At 40.8% G+C, this 26,732-nt stretch overlaps 1 protein-coding gene across 1 annotated transcript in view; it reads right to left on the bottom strand.

The window, feature by feature from the left end:
• Positions 1-26,222, bottom strand: part of xkr7b (XK, Kell blood group complex subunit-related family, member 7b) — a 141,624-nt gene extending 115,402 nt beyond the window's left edge. Inside the window, exon 1 of the mRNA XM_075475403.1 lies at positions 25,613-26,222. Coding sequence (XP_075331518.1) covers positions 25,613-26,217 — 605 coding nt within the window. The 5' untranslated portion in view covers positions 26,218-26,222. The remainder of the gene's footprint in view (positions 1-25,612) is intronic.
• Between the last annotated feature and the right edge of the window lie 510 nt (positions 26,223-26,732).

Genomic DNA, 26,732 nt, shown 5'->3' with positions numbered 1-26,732 from the left:
AAAAACTACATTTTGCTCAATCACTATCTTTGTGACGCTTAAACTGGTGTCCATCCATCCATTTTTTTTTGTAAATATGTTTTATTGATTTTCTAGAAATTTTTAACCCACAAGAATGCAGCACATGTACATGTACATGTTATTTCAATTTACACAGTCATCTCCAAAACACAGGGTACAATGTTCATCAGTTACATTGGCCAATTGAGTTCACCCTATCCTTCTTACCCCCCACCCCACCCCACCCCACCCATAGGGCTACAGGTTCCCAAACACACTTAATTTACTTAAGCAACCAAAGAGGTGTGTTTATTGTAAAAATGCAACATCTATAAGAAAAAATTTAAATAACCAGCGAGTATGTCATCAGACATCAAGGCATAAAGGTGTGTTCAAAATAATTCGATACATTATGTTTAAATCTTTGGGTAGTAGGCAAAGTAGCTGATTTTCTACATTAATCCTGGTAAAGAAACAACTTGGAATATAAGCCTTTAAAGGTGTGAACTAAGGTAACTGGTTCTCAGTAAATTAGGGAGTCTGTCCTTAAAAATCTTCACTGAAAGTCCCAAGGAGACTTTTTAGCACCTTTTTTTTTTTTACCTTCGGTAAACAAATACAAAGGCATTCTACAAAGCACTTTACAATGTGTTTCTTCTTCATCCATGCGGCAAGTATCTTTGAACTTTTATGATTACATATTACATTTTATACAGTACATGTCTTACTTGGGTGCAACACATTTCATGTCTGTAATTAAATGATGAAAAGGAAAAGTCACAGACACCGTAAGAAAAGTTCTGCCGCATGTGCACTTGAACTTTCATTACGTACTGACCACTTTGTCCACTCTGCTGGCGTTACACTTTGGTGTAACTGATAGATTTCTGAACATGCATGTACTCCTGCATTCTGCGAAGCTAAGCATAATACCACCACGGAATAACAGCAGAGCGTGTCTTACAATGAGTAGCAGATGTCTTTTGAAGAGCGCCTGCCATTTTAGATCACAGGAAACCCCCATTTTCATCGCTTCAATCACATTAAAATACCAGCTAAGGATTACTTACATGTGATGAGCGTGGTGTAGTCAGCTTGCCTGTAGGAAATATGACAATACTTAGTCAAAGATACAGATTTGGTTTGAAGAGCTGTTGCATGCCCACTTGAATTCTTGACAAATACAGTTATTTATGAACGTCTGTTAACTCTGTCACCATTAAAGACACAAATACAGTTAGTTTTTAACTTGCTCTGCTGCATCTTTTCTCTTCTTTGTGGGGTTTTGTGAGGTACTTATGAGCAGTAAGTAGTCAGTGAGGATGTTTCCACGACGCTTGAAAACACAAAATTATTGTGTTAGACCAAAACCGGATTTTTGAATTGCATGTAAATATGTTTGTCTGACCCAAACTGTACAAAGTTGGTTGAAGCTCTCAAAGGTAGACTAACACACTCAGATAATGTGGTTGGGAACCAAATCACTCTCTCACACATAAGCTCAAGTTCCATCTTTTTTTAAAAACTGTAAAGCCTAAGGTGTATTCAGTGGCTGAGGCACGGCAGCCCGACCAGGACAATGCGAAGGAATTTAGGCTGACGTGAAGGAACAACGATTCTATTGTGTGTAGTTACATATGACACAACAGAACTTCTGTTGTGTATGCATTCTAATATGCTTTACTCTGTTCATTTTACATTTTTTGGAATATGTATTCACAAAAAGCAAAAGATAATTTTTTGATCATAGATAATAATATAAGAATATCTATGCACCCTATTTGACTGTTATCAGTCTATTAAATAGACGTTATCAGCACACATCAGCCCCTGATTTTCCCTACCCGAACCAGGGTTTGAATCCCATTCCCGCTTATCTTACCTCTTTTATTTCTCCCCCTACCCGAACCAGGGTTTGCATCCCCACCCCGCTGTGACTGGTGTGCAGTTGGTGAGAGGCTGAGGTAGCTTGTGGCTGTAAAAAGATGGTTGTTGTGGTGTGAGGAGCAGATCTATATAGGGAGTATAGGGAATTACTCACTGAGTCTGGTCCTTTATTTATTTATTTTATTATTTATTTTTTCGTTAGCACAAGTTTCTTGTGTTTACCTTGAATAGGGATGGCTCAGGTAATCCTGAAACATCCCATAGTTAAGCTGCTATAGGCCTAGACTGCTGGGGGGCCTCATCTGACACACCTTTCCTCACTTTACTCTCTTTATGTATATGTGATATTATTGTGGTCATTAACTCGTGTTTCCCTGTTCCAACAGATATCCTTTGAATGGTGTTACAGTGCCGCCGCCGCCGCGCCCCCCCTCTGTCTTCTCAAACCCCAGCTGGTCGAGGCGGATGGCCACCCTTCCTGGTTCTGGTTCTGCCAGAGGTTTCTTCCTGTTCAAAGGGAGTCGTTTCTCTCCACAGTCGCCTCAGGCACGCTCAGGCCGGGAGATTGGACCGAAAAACAAAAAGTTTTCAGTGCAATCTGTTGGTTTTCTTAGCTAGGAAATTGTTTTTGAATTGGCTCTATATGAACGAATTGGATTATTTTATGAATTATGATTATTATTAATTAATTGAATTCCAATTGGCTTGAATTGGACTTACTATCTAAGTGCCTTGAGATGACATTTGTTGTATTTGGCGCTATATAAATAAAAATGAATTGAATTGAATCAGTCAGATGTGCCAGATCTCGTCTTTTATGTTTAGCTTGCCTGGTCGCTATTGTAGCAGTGTGGTTGTTGACCCAATAGAGGCGGACTGGTCACGTAATGCGTAAAAAACGCAGGTACTAGCGAACCTGCCAACAACTCCAAGCTGGTTAAAGAGCTACTTACCAAAAAAACATGACTCCTATTTATGTATGTATGTATGCCGACATAAACATACATATGTCTATTTGGTTATATATGTATCTGATTTGATGGAAGAAGTTGGGCTGATTAATATAGGGATGAAAGAGTAGTAGTATTATACTAGTGATTATAGCGGACAAATAACATATGCACACACATATCTGTCTTTACAGAAGATGTATTGTAGGGGCAGGGTAGGATAATTGAGGTGCTGAGAGGGCTACCTGTTGAAGAATAATCTTTATTGTTATTATTTATCATTTTTGTGAAATGAGTGTCCTGCTATGGGATGTTGACATGCCCATGCCCAGGGGCCAGCCACGGCTATTCAGAGACAACAGGGGAAGCCGGACAGCCTCTCCCATTCTCTGGCGAAATTGCTACATCTTCAATGTTAAATTGACGATAAAACAGTTATTCACAAAACACAAGATATGCCCAATACTGCATTTACTTTCATAACTACAACATGTTGTCCTGTAGCTTAATGAAGTGATTTGTTCTGAAATGGCCGCCGTTCACTGAGGAAATCATGTTATGAAGCCACCACTAACAGCCAGGCTTCCGAGCCGAGGGCTGCCCGGCTTCAGGAGGGGGCGGGAGAGTCAAGTTTTTTTCTACAATTCTAGGTCATCATTGGCTAAAAACTCATCACTTCCGAGGCTGCCCGGCGTCTCTGGGGGTAGATTAGACGTGGGCGTGTCAATATGAGGGGCTGTGTCGTGATGATTGGAGTTAGTGTTTGTCCATCATGAGAGATTCTGTGGCAGCCGAATTTTTAAGCGGGGAGAAGCACGCTGGAACTTCAGTCCCAAAGGGGATACGAAAGTGTAGCGTGCTCTCAGGAAAGACAGAGAACGGAGATGTTTACATAAAAACCTTCCCCCCTTTTTCAAATGTCTTCACCACAAAACATTTCACTGTTTACGATCCTTTTAACGGATTACCTAAAGAAGATAAGGACCCAGATGTGAATTCTGACCAACTGGAGTTTCTTTGTGAGATTCTCTCCTCCACGCCAGCCACGCATAATAAATTATGCAAACTGACACCTTCTGACAGAGAAACAGACCAGGCTTGCTTTTCTTTCCTGCCTGGTACCAGCCAAGGAATGTTCAACTCTCTACTTTTAGAAGAATAAGAATCAACCATAATCCTCACTTTTCCTGGAATAAAACTGTTAAAATCGGAACTGCATAAATCTACAGATCATTTTGAAACCTTCGCCATTCTTTTACATGAAGTATTTACCAAGTTATGGAATACTGGATTTAATAGAAATTCTTCCGTGGAACCACAGCGCCACCCAAAGGACACGGATGACGGACACTTTTCACTATGTCAGCCTAATGACCAAGGACACTTATAACTATGGATGTTTTAATGTTCTCATTATGTGCAATGCATAACCCAATGGTGTTAATTCCACAGGTATTACTCAAAGAGCTGCAGATTATTCTAGTTAACAGTAACCAAAAGTTGTCATACCATTTCTATCATGATAATACGAAGTATTGTATGCTGATAACTGTTCCATGCTCATATTTGTGTTTATGCCTGCTCGCATGCAACATTATTGTCTGTTAGGAACATTATATTGTCTAAAATCAATGCCATATGAGTTAAATACGGTATAAGGAAGAAGCAGGAATTATCCCCTTTTGTCTCATGAGTTCAGCTTGGTCAACCCCCCTTTTTCCTTTGGGTCAAAAGCCAGCTGAACGCTGATTGGACAAAAGCTGACATGTGACCTCGAGCTTAAAAGCAGAGGCGCCAGGAGGCTCTCTCTCTTACAACCTTTGCTCTCTTGTAATTTTGCTCTCTTGTAATCTTGTCCTCTCTGTTTTACTCCGTAACTATTAATTCCCAATTTTTTTAGACTTTCCCCCTTTTAAAATCTGGTCCGATACACGCGAGTGTTTGTTAACTCATATAGCCCGGCCCAAGAAGAAGAAGAAGAAGTCGATTCGACATCATCCCGCTGGTTACCACGGAAACACAGCCTTCGACATCGACGCTCATCAGAAGAAAAGAACCATGTGATCTCTTACGCTACTCTACGACAAAGTAAGGGGCTGAGTTTGAGATCTTTCGAAGCCGTGGATATGATGAATACTTCCTCTGAAAGCGACGAATGAGCAGGCATCCGCCGGCAGAAGATAGTGGCACAATATCCTCGTTACGAACCAGATTTAGCCACATTTTGATAGTTAACCCTGTTAGTGAACTGCTTCCTTCCTTCCCTCCGTATGCCGTTCTGAATACTGCAAATAATTCATATTCTGTCTCTTTATCAATTGTTTATACACCTATATACCTGTGCAATGTTGAATAAATGTTTGTAAGTAATCCATTTAAGCGTGTCACGGACAGTTTATTAAGCCGGTTGTCACTTCAAACAGAATTTACGTCAGAATGAGACTACCCATCTTATTATCTTAACACTTTTCCTCTCTGGACTGTAACTTAAACAAGTTAAACAATTACAGGAGGTGGTGCCCTAAATTCGAGGTTTAAGGTATTGAGACTGTGTTAACATCTTATAAATCCTTATATTTAATACATATATAAACGCCCAATAACGCTACAAAAGAGACTGATTATCTGTGAAAGTGCTGTCGGAGTTTCACTCATACTTTTAGTTGTTTCTTTCCAGAATTCATGCTGCTCATTCACAAATGTTACCTTTTTTAAGAATACTTACCACCACCATCAAACTCTAAGTATTCATTTGACAGGGAAAAATGCTCCACAGATTCTGATCCAGCCATTTACAGGCCTTAGATTCCATCATACTTGATTTTGGCCTTGCTGTGTGAATTTTCAAAGTCTATCTTCTTTCTGTGTATTTGCTGGGCATACTTGTCATACTAGACACAGCTATGTTATAACTAATTCTTTTTAACTTTGCTATCTTCTGCTTTGGGATGGCACGAGCCACTACAACCCTGAACGCATAATATGGGCTTCCCCTGCTTTAAAAGTCAGCAGCCGCCACTGCCAGGGGCCCATTGTCACCCACCTGCGAGTAAAATAAAGTCTACAGTAGCCCAAATCCAAAATTATGAAGATGATTAGGAAAATCATCGATACCTTGAAGGTTCTTTCTGACCAAAAATGAAAAACAAATCCAAAGACTTGATTTCATCCAGGCTGGACAATCAAATGGTCTTAGAACCCACACCTGAAAGAGGCTGGCACCAAACACAGGTGAAAATTAAACTTTGTTGTAGGACAAAATGAAAGACATTTTTGAAAAGACCTTGACCTGGTGAGTAACATATGTCAGTGTGAAGATTATAAATCAGTCCTGCCTTGAAATTTTGAATATTAAACGTTGACCTCGGTGCAATTTGGAAGGCTTGTTAATCATTAACAGAAGAGGCTACAGATATGGAACCAACTGTTATAGAGAGCTCTTGACTTCAGCTATGTGACTATACCCATATGGATATGACCACCAAGTGGGGGCGCTATCAAATATGGTAAAATATAATTTTTACCAATTTCACAATTGCATATTTAAAATCTGATCACATAAATGTGTTTTCCACCCCTTTAAATCTCTCCTTGTACTCTCAATTTCGTATTTACCTCTCCAAATTATAAGAAATACACCCGTTTTTAAAATAAACTACAATTTCCTTGTGCCGTGCTATGTTTCTGATCCAAATTAGCGCCATATTGGTAGTTCTTTCCAGTTTGCAAAGTAGGGTTTTAAAAACATATATGTATTGAATATATCAAATGTGACCCGCTCTGGCGAAATGAGTCGGAAGTCGCAACATTCTATTTTGAGGTACGGGCAGATAACGTGAAAAAACAATGGATTAAAAAAAATTTTTTTTTAGCTAATTTCAAAGAATAGACATTAAAAAACAATCTCCCAAAGTTGTATAGTCCATATAATTGAGGAAAGGCACGTAAATGACAATTCAAGTTGACTTGCAAGTTGTATTAAATGCGTTAAAATTGAACAGGTTGAACAAATTCATCGATTCCTCTCCCGTTAACGTCTACCGTTCCTATTACCTCTGAGGATTTCCCTTTACCTCTGAAACGTCTCTATCTCTGCTCGCTTCATAAATCCAATCAAAATGCTTAAAAATGTACACAAACAGTGACACAAAGGCCCACAATAGGCGGGAAGTCACGTTTCGAGTGACTGGTGCACGCGATTGGTCCAGCCATCACTCCTGTCAAACTAGCTATCTGTGTTGGTGTAGCCTAAACTAATCGTAGAAAGTCTCTCAATATTCGTCATTGTCAAAAAAGTCATCGTCTTATATTACAATATTAGTATCGTGTAGTACAGTGTAGTACAGTGTAGCGTGTTGATCTGTGTTTTTGTTTTAAAATGTCATTCGCTAAAGAAAGTAGAGTCGCGAAAGCTTTAAACTCTCGTGGCGTCCAATTTTAGCTCTGCTGCTGGACAGCAAGACTTGCTAGCGCTATTACTGATTTTTTTTGGAGCTGAGGTGATATCTTCTGAAGAAGATAATGACAGCGATGTCAAAGACTCGGATATGGAAAAGGAGCAAGAATTCACCACTCATGTGGAAGATGACGATGAAGTCATTGAGCAACCTGTGACTGATATTAATGAGGTGACGAGGGCTATGTCGAGCTGTGGAGCAGTGTGTGTGGGAACAAAAATAAATATTTTCTAATCATTTGGGCTTCAGTCTGGTTTCATACCATTTTATATGTGTACAAATAACTTTGGTAAAATTAAGCTTTAAGATAAAGAGTTTATCCCTTTACATTCACAGGATTTTGAAAGATATCAACAAAAAAACGGGCAAAAAACTTTAAACGCGATTTTCTCAGGTTTTCAATCGTAAAAAGAGGGTGGAAGATCATAAATCAAATGGCCATATTTTGACAACCATCCAACGTATGACTTTGACTATGGTATCATTTTAAAGCTTATTTCCATTCCTTTCTTTTGATGCCAAAATCTCAATTTTGACATTTGGGTCACTGTGACTCATTTTGCTGGATCAGGTCACAAATATCTAGTGCAGCCGAATTAGGAATTATACTTCATCTATATGATTGAGGTTTGAAAAAAGTCAAGATGTTGGTATATGTTAGATATTCTAACTGTTATTGTCGAAATGTGGTTTTGGGTTAGCAGCTTCTTCCGTTTTGCAAAGTAGGGTTGGAAAAACATACATCTACTAAATATATCAAATATCAAGTACAGAAGAACTAGTAATTACACTTGATCTCGATGATCAATACAAAGAAAAATTGAATAAATTTACTTCAGATGCTTTTAGAGCCGCACCATGTAACATCATACAAAATCAACACGGTACTCGTAGTACTTCCGGTTTGCAAGGGTTATTTATAGTCGCATAAAGACAGATTATACGTATATATTTTGTGCGTATAATATATTTATGATGAATATATTATGAGAGATACACGTTTGGTCAATAAAGTTGAAAAATAAAAAAAAGCCCATGCCTGATAATAGGCCTACTCTCTCTACTGGCCCACTGATAGAAATGGTTGAAAATGTATTATAAACCATTTCTATGATAAGGTCACTATTGTTATGTGGCTATATCTTTATATATATATATATATATATATACACATTTTTTATTATTTTATTTAAAAACAGAAAGTACAGGAATGTCGGCGCAGGTCGGTGACGTAGAGATAGCAGTGTCCATAGCAACCACCTTCACAACGGTAAAAAAAATGTTTTATTGTTACATTTTTTCAAGGAGATACTAAAATCTTTGTCGAAACTTATGAACGAAAGATCATCTACATTCTCTGAACGAATATTATGAAAATATTATGCATAGTTCTCGCTAGAAATGCCATTGAAATGCATACAAATGCAGATGCTTTCTTAAAATGTTATGTTTTTCACAAAAAAAAGGCTGACAGTCGGCCATTTTCTTTTTTTAGCTGAGGGAAACTTGATGGTCACGTGACCTGGTTGCGATTTTGGGGGCCAAATTGTGACAATACCACGTTTTCCCTTGTGGACCAACGTAGCTATTACACGTTTTTCTGTGAGACTGGGTTGAAATTCCCAATAAAGGTGCATTGATTCAAATATTTTTCTGTTTCTTTTGTCAGAAACTGGGAGTGAAAATCAACCCATTAAGACTATGTTTTCAGCTCACTGAAAGCATTTCCAGACTGTCGCTCTGCTCTAATAAAAACCTGATTTTAGAACCACAGCCTCATCTGACAGAATCACCATTAAAGTAACTTAGAGACTGTGCAGTGAATTCAGCTGGACTTACAGGTGCCATGATCTCCCACAGAGGAAGTTAGAAGCAGTAGAATGTCTTGAACCTTTTCTCAGACAGTCCACAGCATTGCAGCATCTGAAATACTTTGGTCAGTACTTGTAGTGGCTATTTGTCCTCAGTGTCAATAATCAAAAACTAAAAAATGTCAAAACCATAATAAACTAAATCAAATCAAACTGCCACTGAGAGTGAATTTACGCAGGATAAATGAGTCCATTGTTTCTTTAGGTTTATTGTTTAAACCAAGCAAACAAAGAACAATGGGCCATTGCCACCTCTCTTGCCCTGGTGAAAAACCATTAGCCCTCCCAGGTGTCTAGATCACCTGTGACTGCCTGCCCATAAGTAAACTCTCCGAGTGCGCCCCAGCTAACCAGTGCCTTCAAAATAAAAGCATTGTTAAATACCCAAATTAACTCAAACAACACTAAATATCATAAACAACCAAAAAAGGTGTATTCCCCAAACTAAACCCCCAAAAGAAAACTAAATAATAAGTGAGCCAAATATTACAAATAACAAATAGCTCCTACAGTACTCAATAAGTATGTCGACTCAACTGTCTCTAATTTCAGCTTTCTTGTCGTTGGCATTTTGGGATTGGATGGATAGAATTGTGTCTGAGCCACTGTGCATGTAATGATGCAAAGCAATAGAGATGTTTTTCAGTTAAGAAAATAGTGACAAAGTGAATAACTATGATACAAAGTGTAAGAGCCACTATATTTAGTGTTTGCTTCATATTTTTTTTTAGGTTGAAATTGTTTTAGATGGTGAAAATTTGCTCTTCTGTCACTCTGTAATGAGTAAACTTAGCTTAGCTCCCCTCAGAATTCCTCCTCTGTGTACTGTCCACTGCAGTGGATGGTAGACAGAGCCAGAAATAAGTACATAAAGAAATCTCTTCAATTGGTTTTAGTACAGTAACATTTGATTGCAATACAAAAAACACGCCATTCTTTGAGATACGGGAAACAGAGATAAACCTCAAAGCAAAAACAAAGACGTGAAAGAAAAAAATGTACCTTCCATAGTTATTTTTATTACTCAGCAAGAGGACAAGTGAGTGAGGACCTGAGTGTGTGCGTTCAGAGAGCTCAGGGAGAAAACACAGCGATACAACTGCTCCTCTGGGCTTTGAACAGAAAGTTCACACACTGGAGGAGAATGTGTCTGAAAGGGTTTGCATGGCAGAGAGAAAGATGTGTGTGTGTGTGTGTGTATGTGTGTGTACACCTGCAGGGTACAGGCTAATAACATGCATCACTGAAGTGCACACAGAGATAAACCCACAAACCATGTGCAGGCCTGAGTCCATGCACTGTCCCAGATTACATCATCCATCAATATGCATATATCTCTCTGAATGCATCCCTCTGTCACTCATCTTATCACCTGTTTACTACCTAGATGGTTACGTCAAGCTGTTTAATCCATCCATCTATTTTCTATACTCACTTGATCATATTTAGAGCCTATCCCAGCTGTCAGTGGGCGAGGGGCAGGATACACCCTGGACGGACTAAACAACTTAACAAAGAAGCGAAAGAAAAAAAGTGAGTCTGCGTACTGGGGGAACAACTCCTTTTCCTAAACACAACTAAGACCCAGGAGCTGGTTGTGGACCTCAGGAAGAGGCAAACATACAGCCACTCTGTATTAGTGGGGACTGTGTTGAGAGGGTGTCAGACTTACATTTCATGGACCTGACCTGAGCTGTGACCTGGCGAAGAAGGCCAAGCAGAGAATTTATTTTCTGAGAGTCCTAAGGAAAAAGAACTGCTGGTACCCTCCTGTCGCTGCTCTATCGGGAGCATCCTGGGCTACTGCCTCTGAGTGTTTCCAGCTGCAATCACAACAAATGGCCGGGGTGACACTTTATGATGTCACATTTTTAACCTTGTAGCACCCAAGCATATGAATAATCATTGGCATTAGCCCCTTTCACACTGCGACCCGCTACCTTAGCAGGTCCAAATTGCACCTTCGACCCGCGTCGAGCAATGTGAACGCTTGGCGTGTCAGGGTGACCCGTGTCGCCTGAAGCCGAGTTCAGGGGGCGTTGCCTTGTGGCAGAGCGTCACACGAAACACATAAAATGCTGGGCGTGTACAATGACGTAGGCACAAGCCATGCGTCGGAGGTAGGGTGAAATACACCTGTCTGCATCAAATTTTTCAAACAAACGATGGCGGGACACCTTGAGAACTCATTTTTGCAATGCAGTTCATGGAGATGTTACTTTACGGTGCGTCTTGCTGCGTGGGAAACCGCGCTCTCCCATCTTTCTCGCCAGCCCTTCCAGCAGAGGTCCATCTTTCACCGTCCCCGAAATGTGGCGGAAAATAACGTCCTCTGCTCGGGGGCTGAGGAGCTCGCGGACCTCCTTGTCTCCCCAGTTGGCCATATTAAAAAATGTCTCCAACTTGATGTAGGCTAAAACAGAGTAAAACTTGTCCTCACCTGTCGCTGTTGTTCTGAATCAGTTGTCCATTCTGTCTTTTAAACTCCTCACGTCACGCCCACGTCCGACCCGCGTCGATTGTGTTCACATCAAACTCGGCTCGGCAAAAAGACTAGGGTCCGACGCGGGTCGAAAGGCGAGTCGAGTTGACGCGGCAGCCCGGGTCGGCAGTGTGAACACAACAGCGAACACGCTAAATTCGCGAATTAAACGCGGGTTATTCGGCTCTTCTTGCATCTTTTTGGGTGGGAATAAACCAATATTTTTGGAATTTTTGGAATTGGGCTATTTTTGATCATTTTAGGCAATGTTGCATATTTGCAGCTGTGGGCTTTCCTGATTAATTTTGTTCACAAAACCAAGTCATTCTCTGCAGATCGTTTGGCAAAAAAGGTTTAGTGAAAGTTCACCAGTAACTGCTGCTACCACAATAAAATGTATGTAATAGACCTTTATTGAACATTCTTAATACAAAGTGCGGAACGCAACCATCATAAACTTTCCATTCAACAACAAATCATACAGATTTCACAGATCTTTGTTGTGAAAAAGTGAAGCACATATAAAATGCAAAAAATGTAATGTAAATAAAAATGTAATGTAAATAAAAAATGTGCACATGAAGCTAATAAAAAAATAATCATAATAATACAATTTGGAGACCTGACCTCCCATTAGTGCTGTGAAAGGTGGACAAAGCAGAGCACACCAAACGAGAGCAGAACCAACTAGAACAGACCACCGCAGAGCAGAGTGTAATTCACTGAGCCAAGAAAATGATTGCTGTGACAACTGTCGGCACATAAAATGTAATGTAAAAAAATATTACACATGAATGTAAATAATGTATGTAAATTTAAAAAATCAAATAATGTAATGTAAATAAATAAAAAGCTTGTTGCATATCTGCAACTGTGGGTGCTACAAGGTTAAAAAGTAATGTTACATCACATCCTTTCTTTTAGCATCACACACCTAAACCGAGTTTTAAAGATGGTTAAGGCAGGTTTACTTCCACAAATCAATATGAAATATAAAAATATTGTAGGTTAACGGAGCAGTGACATGCTTGCTGGTCGCAGAGCCAGAGTTGTGTCAGAAATGTGTGGGCACAATTTGCGCGTGAATTCCTTTTCTATACAGTCACAGACACATATAGCTATATATATGTGTATATATAGTGTGTCTGTACAGACACATACAGCTGCAGGGCACACACTAATAACATGCATCACAGCATGAACTCAGAATGAGCATGGACCAACTGGTGTACATGTAGCACACAAACAGAATCCCATTCAGAGGATATGAAAGGGATGGCAGGAATGTTTCAATGTTTAAACTCTACCATCCACCTGGTCCCTGCACAAGGCCCACCCACACCCACACCCCCACCTCTGAGTTGATTAGTGAGAGAGATTGAATAATAAGGACATCTTGCAGAAAATGCAAGATGTCCTCACAAACACATACACTGAAAATGTGAAATGTGATTGACAGCACCCTCAAGGGCAGCAGTGAATTATTCAGCCCAATGTGACAGACCGACAGGCAGAAGAGCAGAAAGAGAGACAGGATGTGAGCCTGATAGGCAGACAGACGGCTGTGGATCATCAAAACCTCCTTCAGGCAAAGTTTTCTGCATAATCGATAGTTTTTTTACATCTTATATAAACCTGTGTCCATTTACACTCCAGGGATGTTAAATTCTTTAAGAGAAATGTTTTAAAATTCAGTGAGTTTCTTCAGCTGCTGCTGACCACTGTGAGGTAGTCAAATGTCTGACAGCCAGACAACACACACGCTGCAGTTTGAGGCGTGACAGATAATTGCAAAGGCTATTCAATCAGCCAACAGTGAGGGATGTTTTTGGAAAGATGTCTTCATATTAACCAATATTTTATCGCTTTCAATTCACAGCTGAACGCAGCCATCATAAGTTTTCGACACATTGATGTTAAAGCTGCATTTTTGGCGACTGAAAAGTGGGTGAAAAAAAAGATTATTGGTCGTCTGGACCACGGAACAATCCATTTTCAAACCAAACTCCCAGATGATGTTTTCTGGGAGCTTTTACAGACAGACTAAACAAGTGAGTTTATTCAAGTCTGCTGTGCTGTCCATCTGGCTGTGAGTTTGTATTCCTGTCCAACTTTCATGAATCCCTCTTCTTTCCCTGCAATCCAGTGGATGCTGCAGGATCTGACTTTAAGGGTAGAAAAAAAACCTGCAAAGAAGGAAACCAAAAAAAAAAAGTGCACGGGATCCAAAAAACTCAGCACACTTATTAATAACATTTGCTTCTACAAACATGTCTGATATGAACATTGTATTGCAATTTGGGCACATAATGTAAAACATGTATTTTTTGTTATGGTACCTAATGGATGAAAAAACCCTCACCCAGTTTATCTGGAGCAATATTCATTGGAGAAAAGGCAACGACGAGCCCGTTAAACACATGCCGCCTTCATCATGTCTAAATGAGCACTGCAATGGCTTTTTTTTAATAATATGCCAAAATTATCTTACCAACTTGGACGTAGCATTTTTAAAACTCTCCTTTAAACCCATCTCTTCTCAGTGGCCTTTGACTAGAGATGGGATTTATGGCTCTTTTGGGGGATCCGGCTCTTTATGGCTCGTTCCTTTCAAAGAGCCGTTCAAAAAACTGGCTCGTTTGGCTCTTTTTTTAAAAAAGTATTTTAGGCTTATAATCAATTTCTGCCATGTCCGCTCGTACCCATGGTTACTCCAAAGATTTTCTTAGTCCTATTTGACCGTCTCTGGTTACTCCACAAACGCAAAGTCCTGCACACATTTGGGAATGCGGCAGAAATCATACATATTAGAAGAACTGTAATTTTAACACGCCATCTCCATTTGAAATCAAATGTAGCATGCTTGAAAACACAGTATGTAGAATCTTGGATGTCAAGTTGCAGTATTTGATCAATGAATATGGTTCGTTTGTTATTGCCATTTTATAGAATTCTGACAAAGCCAAGTTTCCCTTGACTTCCACTGGGAGGCGCCAGTAGCCAGTAAATGGCGATGCACGCATTGTAAATAACCAAGCTTACTCAGACACTCACTGCTCATGTGAAGGGCACGTGCAAGCTACCTGCGCCCTACCCCCCCTAGTCGTAGTTGTCCTATGTGGGGGGAATCCGCAACTAGATGTCCCCTGGGAGCTGCGTGAAACACGCATGACAAAAAAAAAAAAAAGGACGAGAAATAGAACGGCTCCCACGCCGCCGCAACTCGGCTCCCTTCGTTCATATCAAAGAGCCGTTCAAAAGAACCGGCTCGTTCGCGAACGTCACAACACTACCTTTGACCCAGCTCGGGAGTTGATTTTATTATCATTTTAATTTACATTATCTTATTTTGAATTGTTTGTTTTTATTGTGTTTATACTGTTAGATTTATTTGTACGTCTTTTACTGCTTTGTGTGTTCCTGGCTTACACATCACTTTGGACTTAAAGGCAGGGTAGGGGATCTTTTTCTGGAACATTTTTTTACATATTGCTTGAAATACTCTTCACACCCTCATTGCAACCATTTAATTAAAAGTTTTGACACAAATATGAAAAGTTTTAGTGGCCTCTAGAACGTACAATCTAGGAAAAACAGTATCCACAATGATTGGATACTGATGCCGTCTATCAAACTGCAATCTGCTCCTCCCTCCCCCTCCTTCCCCCTCCTTCCCCCTGTGCGCGTACCCTGCTCCGTGAACGAAGCTTGGCAGGAAGCTAAACTAGAGCCAGCTTGGCTAGCACCTAGCATTATTAAACGTATAGTTAGCATAAACTAAATACTAAATACTAAATACGACAACGATCGATGCTTGCTGTCAGAACAGCGCTCGTGCACCTTCGTGCTCGTGCGCGTTCATGTACTCTAGAGGCGTGCCTTCGGGGGAAAAGTGAAGAAAAGGGTTGGGACTTTTTACCTGTGTATTTTCAAAATGCAGCTTCGCTGGACTCAAAATCCAGGATCTCCTACCCTACCTTTAAGTCTGGACTACATGCACACACACAGGGCCGTAGCCAGGATTTTGGAATAGGCGAGGTCCATGATGACTGTAAATTTTGACAATATATATATATATATATATATATATATGTATATATATATATATATATATATATATATATATACATATTAAATTATATAGTTTTTAATATATACCCTACATTTATGTATATGTACAATATATATTTATATTTTTTAATGTATTTATTAAATTACAGGTCACACAAGAGTTGTATTGTTTAAATGTCTTTTAATTGTATAAACCAGCATTTATTTTTTTAAATGTACTGTACTAAATTTACATTTTTTTTATAGTACACCACCATGTTTTTAAAGAATATAGGGGGTAACTTTGAACTTGTTGAACTGAATGATGAATGGTAGTGATATTCCAAAATAAAAATAATATTCAAGTAGAAATAAATCATTGGAAATTACAGCCCCTAAAAGTACAAATTTACAATCAAATTACCTTTCACGGATAGTCTATGCTTTTACATGAGCCTATGTTTTTAATGTTCATATTTTATGCAGCTGATGGTGTCAGTCGGTCTTTTTTTTTCTCCACTAACCAAATGACGGCTTCTTAAAAACAGTGACTCATCAAATTGCTTCACAAAGTTGTCAAAGAAGACATCATAGCCTACTCATAACTCATTATGCATAGGCTACTGTTTTAAAACTGTTGGCTTTGTTGCGCCCAAGTGCTGCGCTGCGCAGGCCTAATCTCTTGCGATGTCTGCTGAATTGCGTTCTCTTCCACGAGTCGCACCACTCCACTCGCACAGTCTTTTTCACTCACACAGGCAAAAAACGAAAACAAAGCCCATGGATGTTAACCACAATCTTGAGGTTTTTTATGTTTTTTTACCCTAACCCTGATTCAGTTGGGCATTTTTGGCAGTCCAAAAAAAACCCCCAAAAAAACCCCAAAAAAACAAAAAAAAAAAACCTCGGATGAAATAAGGGAGGTCCAGACCTCGCTGTCCTCTAATGTTGCTACGGCCATGCTCACACAGGAATGAGGAGGGCTGTAGATCATAGACCTGACAGGTGGACTTTCAACTACTTTTCATTTTATTGATACTTTTAAGTAAGTAAGAAAGTTTGAGCACATTTCACCGATTTTAGCCTCACTCCACTGGCTACCTGTCCATTTTAGAATTTATTTTAAAATTCAAAACATTACTTTACCGTTTGGAGGAATGCAGCATATTTTCCCTGAAGAGCACATACGATGCCTCAGATCTTTTCCACATGAAACTGATATGAACAAACAGCGGAACATGAGAAGCACCTTCATGTTTTCCTGGGCAAACCCCACTAATCAGAAGATGCCCGAAACATTGTCATTGAAAAATTGTAGTTAGCGTCACTTCACTTGGTTTACTGTCGTTGTGTGTGTATGTGCATGTGTGCGTTTGTGTGTGTGTGTGTGTGTGTGTGTGTGTGTGTGTGTGTGTGTGTGTGTGTGTGTGTGTGTGTGTGTGTGTGTGTGTGTGTGTGTGTGTGTGTGTAGCCAATCTGTGAGCCTGTCCATGGAGAAAGTACGGCAGAGACAGCAGACGTGACGATACAAGCAGCGTGGCCAGAAACGACAGCAAAACAAGTCTCAGCAGTTTTCTTCTCTTCATTCATCTTCATAAATATTTGACGCTCAAAACAAAACAAAACACAGAAAATGAATACAGTAAAGTGCTTAAACTACTCGCTGCATGATGCTTCAACTCAAATAGAGATTTGCTACAATATCCAAGATGCCTGTCAACAATCTCCAAAATGAAGAAACGTGACCTTGCTGCATTTTACATGTAGATTGAAAAAAGAGAAAAACAAGTGTGAAGAGTCTCCACAAGCGAAAAGGTCAGTTAGCCTCTATTTAAACCCCCAACCTGTCTTTAAGCTGTAATGCACTATGAGTTCTGTGCAACTCCTGTGGCTGGTCTGAACACCTTGTTCAGGTCAATAAAATAAGCATTTATTCTCAGTTGGAAATACACTATACTGCCAAAAATATTAGCTCATCCATCCAAATAACTAAAGTCAGGTGTTCCAATCACTTCCATGGGCACAGGTGCATAATAATGTAATAATGTAATATGTAATATGTAATTCCAGCACCTCAGCATGCAGACTGCTTCTACAAACATCTGTGAAAGAATGGCTCGCTCTCAGGAGCTCAGTGAATTCCAGCATGGTACCATGATAGGATGCCACCTGGGCAACAAGTCCAGTGGTGAAACTTCCTCTCTGCTAAATATCCCACAGTCAGCTGTCAGTGGTGTTATAACAAAGTGGAAGTGATTGGGAACGACAGCAGCTCAGCCAGGAAGTGGTGGGCCAGGTAAAACGACAGAGCGGGGTCAGAGGATGCTGAGGCTCATAGTGCTCAGAGGTCACCAACTTTCTGCAGAGTCAATCGCTGCAGACCTCCAACCTTCATGTGGCCTTCAGATTAGCTCAAGAACAGGGCGTAGAGAGCTTCATGGAATGGGTTTCCATGGCAACTGCATCCAAGCCATACATCACCAAGTGCAATGCAAAGCGTCGGATGCAGCGGTGTAAAGCACGCCGCCACTGGACTCTAGAGCAGTGGAGACGCCTTCTCTGGAGGGACCAATCAGGCTTCTCCATCTGGCAACCTGACAGAGGAGTCTGGGTTTGGCGGTTGCCAGGGGAACGGTGCTTGTCTGACGGCATTGTGCCGAGTGTAAAGTTTGGTGGAGGGGGGATTATGGTGTGGGGTTGTTCTGAAAGACAGAGTATAATCCTCATTGGCTGTTCTGCTTTTTTTGTATTTATAGTGATTTGCATGGATTTATTCTTTGTTGATTGATAAGAACATAATATATAACATCAAAGAGAAAGACTTCACTGTGTTTTAGTGTCTTTATCAATTATCCATAAACAAGAAATGTCAATGATTTTAAACAGTCAATGAAGCGTTTTCACAGGCAGAATATTCAAATAAGAAAACAGTGCAAGATGTCAAATAGAGAAGAAATCACCCCATGTCTCATCCGGCTGTAATCTGTCATCTATAATCCATTCCTGAATTCAACTGCAGACAGAGTTTGGATACCTCCTGAATGAATAACTTTTACAAGATCACAGCTATTTCTAAAAAAGTCTTGGTTAATAGTTTAGTCTGTAGAATACATTCGAAAAGGATTTCCTCTTCTTCTGATAAACAGCAACAGTGACTACACAACACGCGTCCTGTTATGATGATATTCTCTGCTGCTGCCCGGTATAGTTTGGAGTTTGCATTTCCATGAATTGCTTATTTAATACTTTGAAGATGTTTTCTTTCCATCCTAGTCTCGCACCAGAGCTTTGGACTGTTCACTTGTTCACTCACTCACTCATCCACTTTAGTGTTCACTGTATAAACACTGCATATGTGCTCTGTGCTTCATAATTAAGTGTTGGATATTCACAGATATTTGTCAACAGGATAGAAACACACAAAATTACAATGAGCAAATTGGTGTTTTAAGTTGAGAACATGTTCTGAATAACATTCTTCTCCACAACACTGACACATGGCACGAATCTGTGTGCACCTGTTATCTTTTTATTTCTATTGTACCTTGTCCACCACATGGACTGCTGCTGTAAATAGATATTAGTAAGGAATTTATAATGCCCATTATAGGCAACTAAATATGTCAGAACGACACAATGTTTGCTAAACTGTTTGTAAAGCTGCCGTAGACCCTATGCTGTAGCACACTGACCGGTTTCAGATATGGTCCCTGTTCACATTTCGCCTACAATTTCTCCAATCTGACTCAGACGAAGAAGGGATCCACCACATCAGGGTTAAGACTTCTGAGCAGTTGGAAATATGTACAGAGGTTGTTTTTTTAGTTTGTTTTTCATCATCACACATCTTATCAAACACCGTGTGTCTTGTGTCAGTGAGAGACCGGAGCGTTAATGCAACCCTGTCTCATAACTAGGGATCTTCTGATCCGAACACGTGATCGGAAATCGGGGCCTATCACGTGGTTTCTGACTCGATCGGAATCGGACGTTACATCCCGATCAGGGATCGGATATATAGCCTATCTATATATGTATATTTATTCTCATTATTTATTTTTATCAGAACTATAATATTTCAAAACAAATGGGACAAAATAACAGCTTAGTATTTCCTGTAATGTGGTGGTACAGAGTCAGACCATCTCAACCATAGACATAATATATGTAGATGCCTCATAGACTGACGCTGCCTGTTGGAGCTGACGTATCAGCGCGGCCGCCATCTTGGATGGGTCTCCAATGCCTCCAGATTGCATTTATTTACACTGAGGAAGGTGTTTATCCTAAACTACAATAATCATAACCCTGAAATTTTTATATCTCTGGTCTCAACTCCACGTGGCATGCCATCAGACCTCTGGAGCTGGTTCAGAAAGCTGCTGCTCGTCTGGTGTTCAACCTCCCCAAGTTCTCCCACACCACTCCCCTTCTCCGCTCTCTACACTGGCTCCCTGTAGCTGCAGCATCCAGTTTCGGACTCTGGTGCTGGCCTACAGGGCAGTGGAAGGAACAGCTCCTTCATACCTCCAGGCTATGGTCCAGCCCTACACCCCCGCCCGACCACTTCGCTCAGCGGCCACCAGGCGGCCGGCTGCCCCCTCACTCAGCGGTCCCTGCGCACGATCCACACGGTCACGGCTTTTCTCTGTTCTGGCCCCCCGATGGTGGAACGATCTCCCGACTGATATCAGGACAGCTGAGTCGCTGCCCATCTTTGGCCGCAGGCTGAAAACCATCTCTTCAGGAAACACTACCCTGATCCACCCTCTTAGGACATCACCTGCTCCGTCCTAGTTCCTTACGCACTTATTTGTTTCCTCCACCACTGGCACCCTCTATATTTTCATTACCCCCTACCCGAACCAGGGTTTGCATCCCCACCCCGCTGTGACTGGTGTGCAGTTGGTGAGAGGCTGAGGTACCTGACTTATCGCACTTACTCTAGCACTAGTTTTGCTCTTAGCTGTTTGGTTTTGGAAGGAAATGCACTTATGATTTCTTGTGACCTGAAGTTCTTTTGCCTACCGATGTTGAACGCACTTATTGTAAGTCGCTTTGGATAAAAGCGTCTGCAAAATGACCGTAATGGAATGTAAATGTAATGTCACTTTGCTGCCGTAAAGCGAAGCAGAACACGGCAGCAGCTTGAAGCTGGGGGCCGAATGTCTGTGGTGTCTACCAGTATCATTGTACATGGTTCTATTCGAAATAAAGCCACGCTGTGTCTTTAATTTAACACATTTTACATATAGTTTACATTGTTGTCTCTATGATTCAGATCAGATAAGGAGGCTAGAAATGCTGATTTCTCACTTTGAAGGCTGTTTTTTCTAAATGTTTTTTTAATTAATTTTTACAGTATGTGTGCAGCTCACTGGAAGACACTCTGATGTGCCAACCAAAAAATTTTTTATTGGTTAATATTAAGGGATTTATTCATTTACTTAAGCCATTTCACTTAAAGCAAAAGAGGAAATTTATAGATTTGAAAAAAAAATTATGACCATATAATTAATTCCTAAGTGATACCGTCAAGATGAAAATAAATGAAAATGCTGTAGTCGTTTTTGCTGCCATGTTTAAATTGTACTTAGTATCAACCTGATTTATGAATAAGTGAGGCTCAAGGGATTTTACTGACCTTAACCCTGATGGGTGTCATGACTACTGTGGTCCCTTCACACCAGCCATCGTCTCAAAGTTTAAGCTCGCATCAGCTTTAACTTGAACAAACCTGAAGTGGTTTTTGGGAGGATAGTGGTCATAGATTTGACTGCGGCTGGCAGGATGCACACAGTGGCCTCTGGTGTTTGGAGCAGTTTTGAGACTGAGCAAGTTCAAGTCATTGGGCCTCATGGAACAACCGTTCGTACGCACAGATTTGTTCTTAAATCGTGCGTACGAGTGATTTAAAAGAATTTGCGCATTCACCAATCTTTTCGTATTTTATGTTTTCTTTCAGGTACGAACAGAATTTACGAGTGATCCAGAGCTGTCGTAGGAGTTTCCTAAAGTAGTCCGCTGTTATTCAAATCAAGTGTGCTTGACTAATGGATTGTATATTTAATTACTTTGAAGCAAACATAAATAAATACATACATTATACCCCATAATGATGCTGCCTAACATAATCGGAGCAATAGACTGCACACATATACGCATCAAAGCACCCGTGCTGTTGTGGAGCGCACTGAGCTGAAGGCCAGGTGGGTGTGTCTCCATACAGCGGGGGGCAAACTGCTCTATAGCCCAGAGAAGGCATGCCAGATTTGCACAATATTGCCATGAACGAGGGTCTCCTACTACCTGAACCAGCCCAGGCAGACAACATGCCAGAAGACCCCCCTCATGGACCACCCCATCAAAGTGCCATCATGATGAGGCAACAACTGATTGCACGGCTTTAGTTGCAGTCATCGAGACGTTTTTTTTTTTTAAGCCATTTTCATATCAAACTATTTCTTCTTTATTTCGGTGACATTACGTTACATGGTATTAACAGCACTCGTAATAACTTCCCATTTCTTGGCTTTAGCAGGTCCCGTAATTCCACTGCTGACACTGCTAAAAATGACAGATTTTCCTTTCTGGATCTCTGAAAGCAGAACTTCAGTCTCAGAGCCCCTAAAGTTGTTCTTTTTGCACCTTGATGACATTCTCATGACTCAACATTCAACACTTCCTGGCACAGGAGAGAGGAAGCACAGCTCCTAATATGGTATTATTTTGGGCGTGGAGTATGCAAATCTATTATCCTCGTGCACGTGCACTTAGATACGCACAAGTGTGATTCATCATTTACGCAGGTTGTTTACACACTTTTTCTGAAGTTAAGAGCGCTTGTTGAATCTGACGTGGCGTGTTCGTACGAGACCTTCTTACGAAAAAAGTGAGAGAAATTTAGAATAAAAATACGAAAATGTTCTTGCATGAGGCCCAATGCTCCTACATCAGAAATCTAATTCTGACAGAACACTGGAAGGAAAAATATGACCACAAGAGGTGTCTTGTCAGGACGATAGCGATAGCACATATTAGCCATTATACACATTTTTATTCTTAATAAACACGTTAGCAGAAACATTTTAGGGGGATTCTTTTGACATGCACTCAACCCCATTGTGGTTATATAATGGGGTTGTTGGTAGCAAGGGACAGGCAGGCGGTGCAGATGGTTAGATTGTGGAAAATCATTCATAACTATTCAAAATAGCTGGTATCTCCTATGTAAATCATACCATTAAATGTTTGTTATTTTGAATATTCTCTGCAAATCAAAAAGTGTTTCACATGTAAACTTATGAACTAGGAAAAGACACTTCTGAATCCTACTGAAAGGGATTTTCAGTTTAGTTTCACATGTGCCAATTGGATCTTTGCTCCTGGTGTTAATTTAACAGAATGTACCTGGAGTCACTCTGAACACCGTCCAACTCTCAGCAGTAAGTTCCATAATAAAACCAAGTCTTTCTCCATAATGTTGTTCAATAAAACTATTAGTTCCTGAATCCAAATGTAATTGTATTTGTGTGATTCTCACACGATCTATTTTGAAACAATAAGATTCATTTAATTCTGTTTTTGTTGTTCTCTTCAGCTGCAGCCCTGTGTGGCTGACCAGCAGGGCAGCCAAAGACAACGAGGCCAATTAAATCTTTTACAAAAATAAAGAAAAAGTTTGTCCCAACCAGGATTCATTTCTCAGACTTTTGCTAAAGCTTCACATGTAGGTTCCCTGTTCAACAGAAAGAAGTGAGACGCACAGACTGGTTGTCCTACAGATCTTTTGAAACATTCTTTAGTGTTTCTGATAGCACGAATAATCCCCAGCAACAAGCAGAGGCAAAGATCTTCCTGTAGTTCTGGCAGTTGGGGTGAAGTTCCCTGTGACTGAAACATTTTAGCCATACAGCAAATGGAATGTTTATATGCTTCTTTGGAGGCCCAAACACTGATGTCTGTATGTATGTGTATATTTATAGAAAGTCACCAATCGTCTCAGCTTGGTCCTGATCGTGTGGCTACTTTGACTGTGATATTTTTTAGACCTTTGGTTCTGGAAACGTTTGGCTTTTATTATTTTTGGTTATTTTGCTTCGGTTTTTCAGAGGACGCCCTGTCACTCCATAAAACCACATGCCTATCAGTCAGTCAGACAAGCTGATTATTATGAGCCATAGAAATGCTGTGTGGGAAAGAAGTCGGTGATGATTTCAGTAATTCAAGCGTAATTAGGAGAGGACATGAAGTGAAGTAGATGAAGAGCCAAATCCATGTGGCAGGTGGGGACTGGATCAGCTGGAGAGATGCTGTTTTCCTAAGCGATTGTGATTGGTTCTTTGCTGTGGACTCAGGACACCCTGGGCATTCAGAAATGTAACATGGCAGCTAAATGGATCACTTATTGAATTGGCTGAGTTGATTAAAGTTTTTCAAATATGCTTTGCTGCTGATTGTGATTTTACATCCCTGAATAAAAGAACAAATAGATTCAGCTCATAGAAAGAAACTTTTTTAAGAGGTGAAAAGTGTCCAGCTAACAGTTCAAATTTCTAAAGATAAAAAACGAGTGAAACAAAGCAACACATACAATTTCTATGACGAAACCAGTTTCTTATTTTCTAACGAGCATTTGTGCTCTGTATGTATATAATCATATCGAACTGTAAGCACGTAGATATATATTTACATGCATCTTATTTAAGTATTTAGTGGAATCACATCTTGTGTTAACCGGCAAAATGTTTCCAATGTTATTGGCTCAAACACAAACCCACAGCATGATCGATCTCCCACTGTGTGCATGCCCACCACAGTTGTTTTTTCCATTAAATTCTGCACCTTTGTTCTCCAAACATAGCTTTGCTCATTGTAGTCATTATTAACTTGCAAACTTCTGATGCTGAAGCTTTTTAGTGAAGACACGGGTGAGCTGTAGTACCCATGACTCTTGCATGATGATCGAAGAAAAACAGAAGAAAATGTTTCGGTAGTTTTCTGGAACTCTGCTTGACCTTCACTGTTCTTCTTATATGCCATTTCTTGATTGCATTATGAAGTGAAAAAATGGCTACGTGAAATCACTGTGCCACTACCTTCTGAAAGCTTTGTCCTACAATGAGGGCATTGATTATTCTGATTTTCTGATTGCTAGCTGTTTCAAGAAGCCCCTGGTCACTGATTGATGGGACAAGGTTCAAGGTATCAGAATTCTTACATAGCTTTTTATAAAGCTTAAAATGGAATATCGTCTCTTTTCCTAACAATGCCTTTGAATACATTATAGCCTTGATAAGCTCATTAAGGTCTGAGTCCTTGGTAAAGGTTATGTGCAAGCTCAAATCTGGAGGTGCCAGAACTTTTGCAGGATACTCTTTCACATACGTGAGGATCAGCGATGTCTAAACCACAGAACCTTGATAACACTCCTGTCAACATATCAGGACCATGACATCTGGAGGCATTGGCGGGGATAAACTGCAAGTACAGTTCAGCCAAATGTAGACATTCCTTTAGATTCTGTCACAACCAGGACAAGAGTGGCAACTGGACGAAAAGTTTCAGTCTGAAGGGACTCATTTAATATAATTACTGTTGCTAATTCGGCATGAAAATAAATACCACAAACCAGTTTAGAGGAAAAATCTCTCCTTCCTCTGGTCAGTTTTCTGTCACTATATCAGTCGATAAGAAAGGTAATATCTCGGAACATGGGCTCACAGACGCATGAAGAGGCACACACGCACGCACGCACACATGGAGATCACGTACACACATGCACTCACAGGCTACCTCTACACCAGAATACGGTTTGGAACGCAATGTGCATGTGCACCTTGCACATAATTAACACAAGCCAGCACCTGTGCACACACGCGCACATGCAAACCAGCATCACACCAGCACTCCTACCTCCAGACTTGCCCCAGCTGTAGGACGTGGAGCACGGTTTGAAAAACCCACATGCAGACGATGCAGAACCTCCGGGGGGAGCCGGCTCTCCCTGCCGTGGCAGGCGGGGAGGAGGACGTGTACACCGCGGCAACATTCGTGGCGTTCGCCGTCGCCACGCCAGAACCGCGGTTGTCGCTGTCCTTGGTGCTTAAAGTGTTGTCGCACGCTGTGGCAGCGCCACCCGCCGCGCCTGCCGCCGCCGCACAGCTCCCGCTGCCGCTCGCTGATCCATCCCCTCCCCTAAGATCTGAGTAGTCATACACGAACCACCTGAAACTCAACACCTGGACGACCGCGGAGGGCACCACGACAAAGACAAGCGTCAATCCGAACCACCAGTAGTCGCCTCGCAGGTAGTAATCAGCGGCCAGCCACAGGTCAGTCGCGCCATCGGAGAAAAAGACGAGCAGGGCGCAGAGTACCCAGCAGCAGTCCAACAGGGTGTAGGGTTTCCCCCCGGCGGCGGTGCAGCGGGGCCCGGTGGGGTTCCCCGGCTCCGAGAGGCTCCTGGGCGTATTGTCATCTTCCAAAGACACCGCTGCTCCATCCGACTTAGCGGCCATGTTGGTTAGGATGGGAGAGAAAGACAGGGAAAGAGGTGGGGAAACAGGAGAGAGAGGGAGGGGCTGGCTGAGCGCAAGAGAGAGAGAGAGTGAGAAAGATTACATCATAACTAGCCTCATCATCAGCCAATTAATTGTGAGGCATCATCACTAACAGCGCTTTTAACACCGTGACACCAGCGTGATGCCTTGCAGGGCATGCAAGGTGCAGGCAGACCGTTCTGCACACAGTTGTTAGGGGTTGTGTTTTTTATTCTCATCATTAAATATTTTCTTTTTTCTCATCCTGACTCTGCAGCAGCAGCACATACGACAGCAATGTTAATCACGTTATAAATGTAATATGCAGCAAATGCCAATAAGTTGAGACTCAGTGTCAGTGAGAACACTCACTTATTTTTAATGAATCTTTCCATCCAATAAGTCTAACATCGTCTGTTCTTGGTTCATTTGTAAAGAAAAAGGGAGACATTACATTAATATGCAGTGATACTTCAAGGTCTTATCTTTTCTCC

The sequence above is a fragment of the Odontesthes bonariensis genome, chromosome 10 (assembly GCF_027942865.1).
Source record: "Odontesthes bonariensis isolate fOdoBon6 chromosome 10, fOdoBon6.hap1, whole genome shotgun sequence".
NCBI classification, from domain to species: Eukaryota; Metazoa; Chordata; class Actinopteri; order Atheriniformes; family Atherinopsidae; genus Odontesthes; species Odontesthes bonariensis.
The sequence above is the reverse complement of the archived record's forward strand: the minus strand, read 5'-3'. Positions and strand labels throughout refer to the sequence as shown.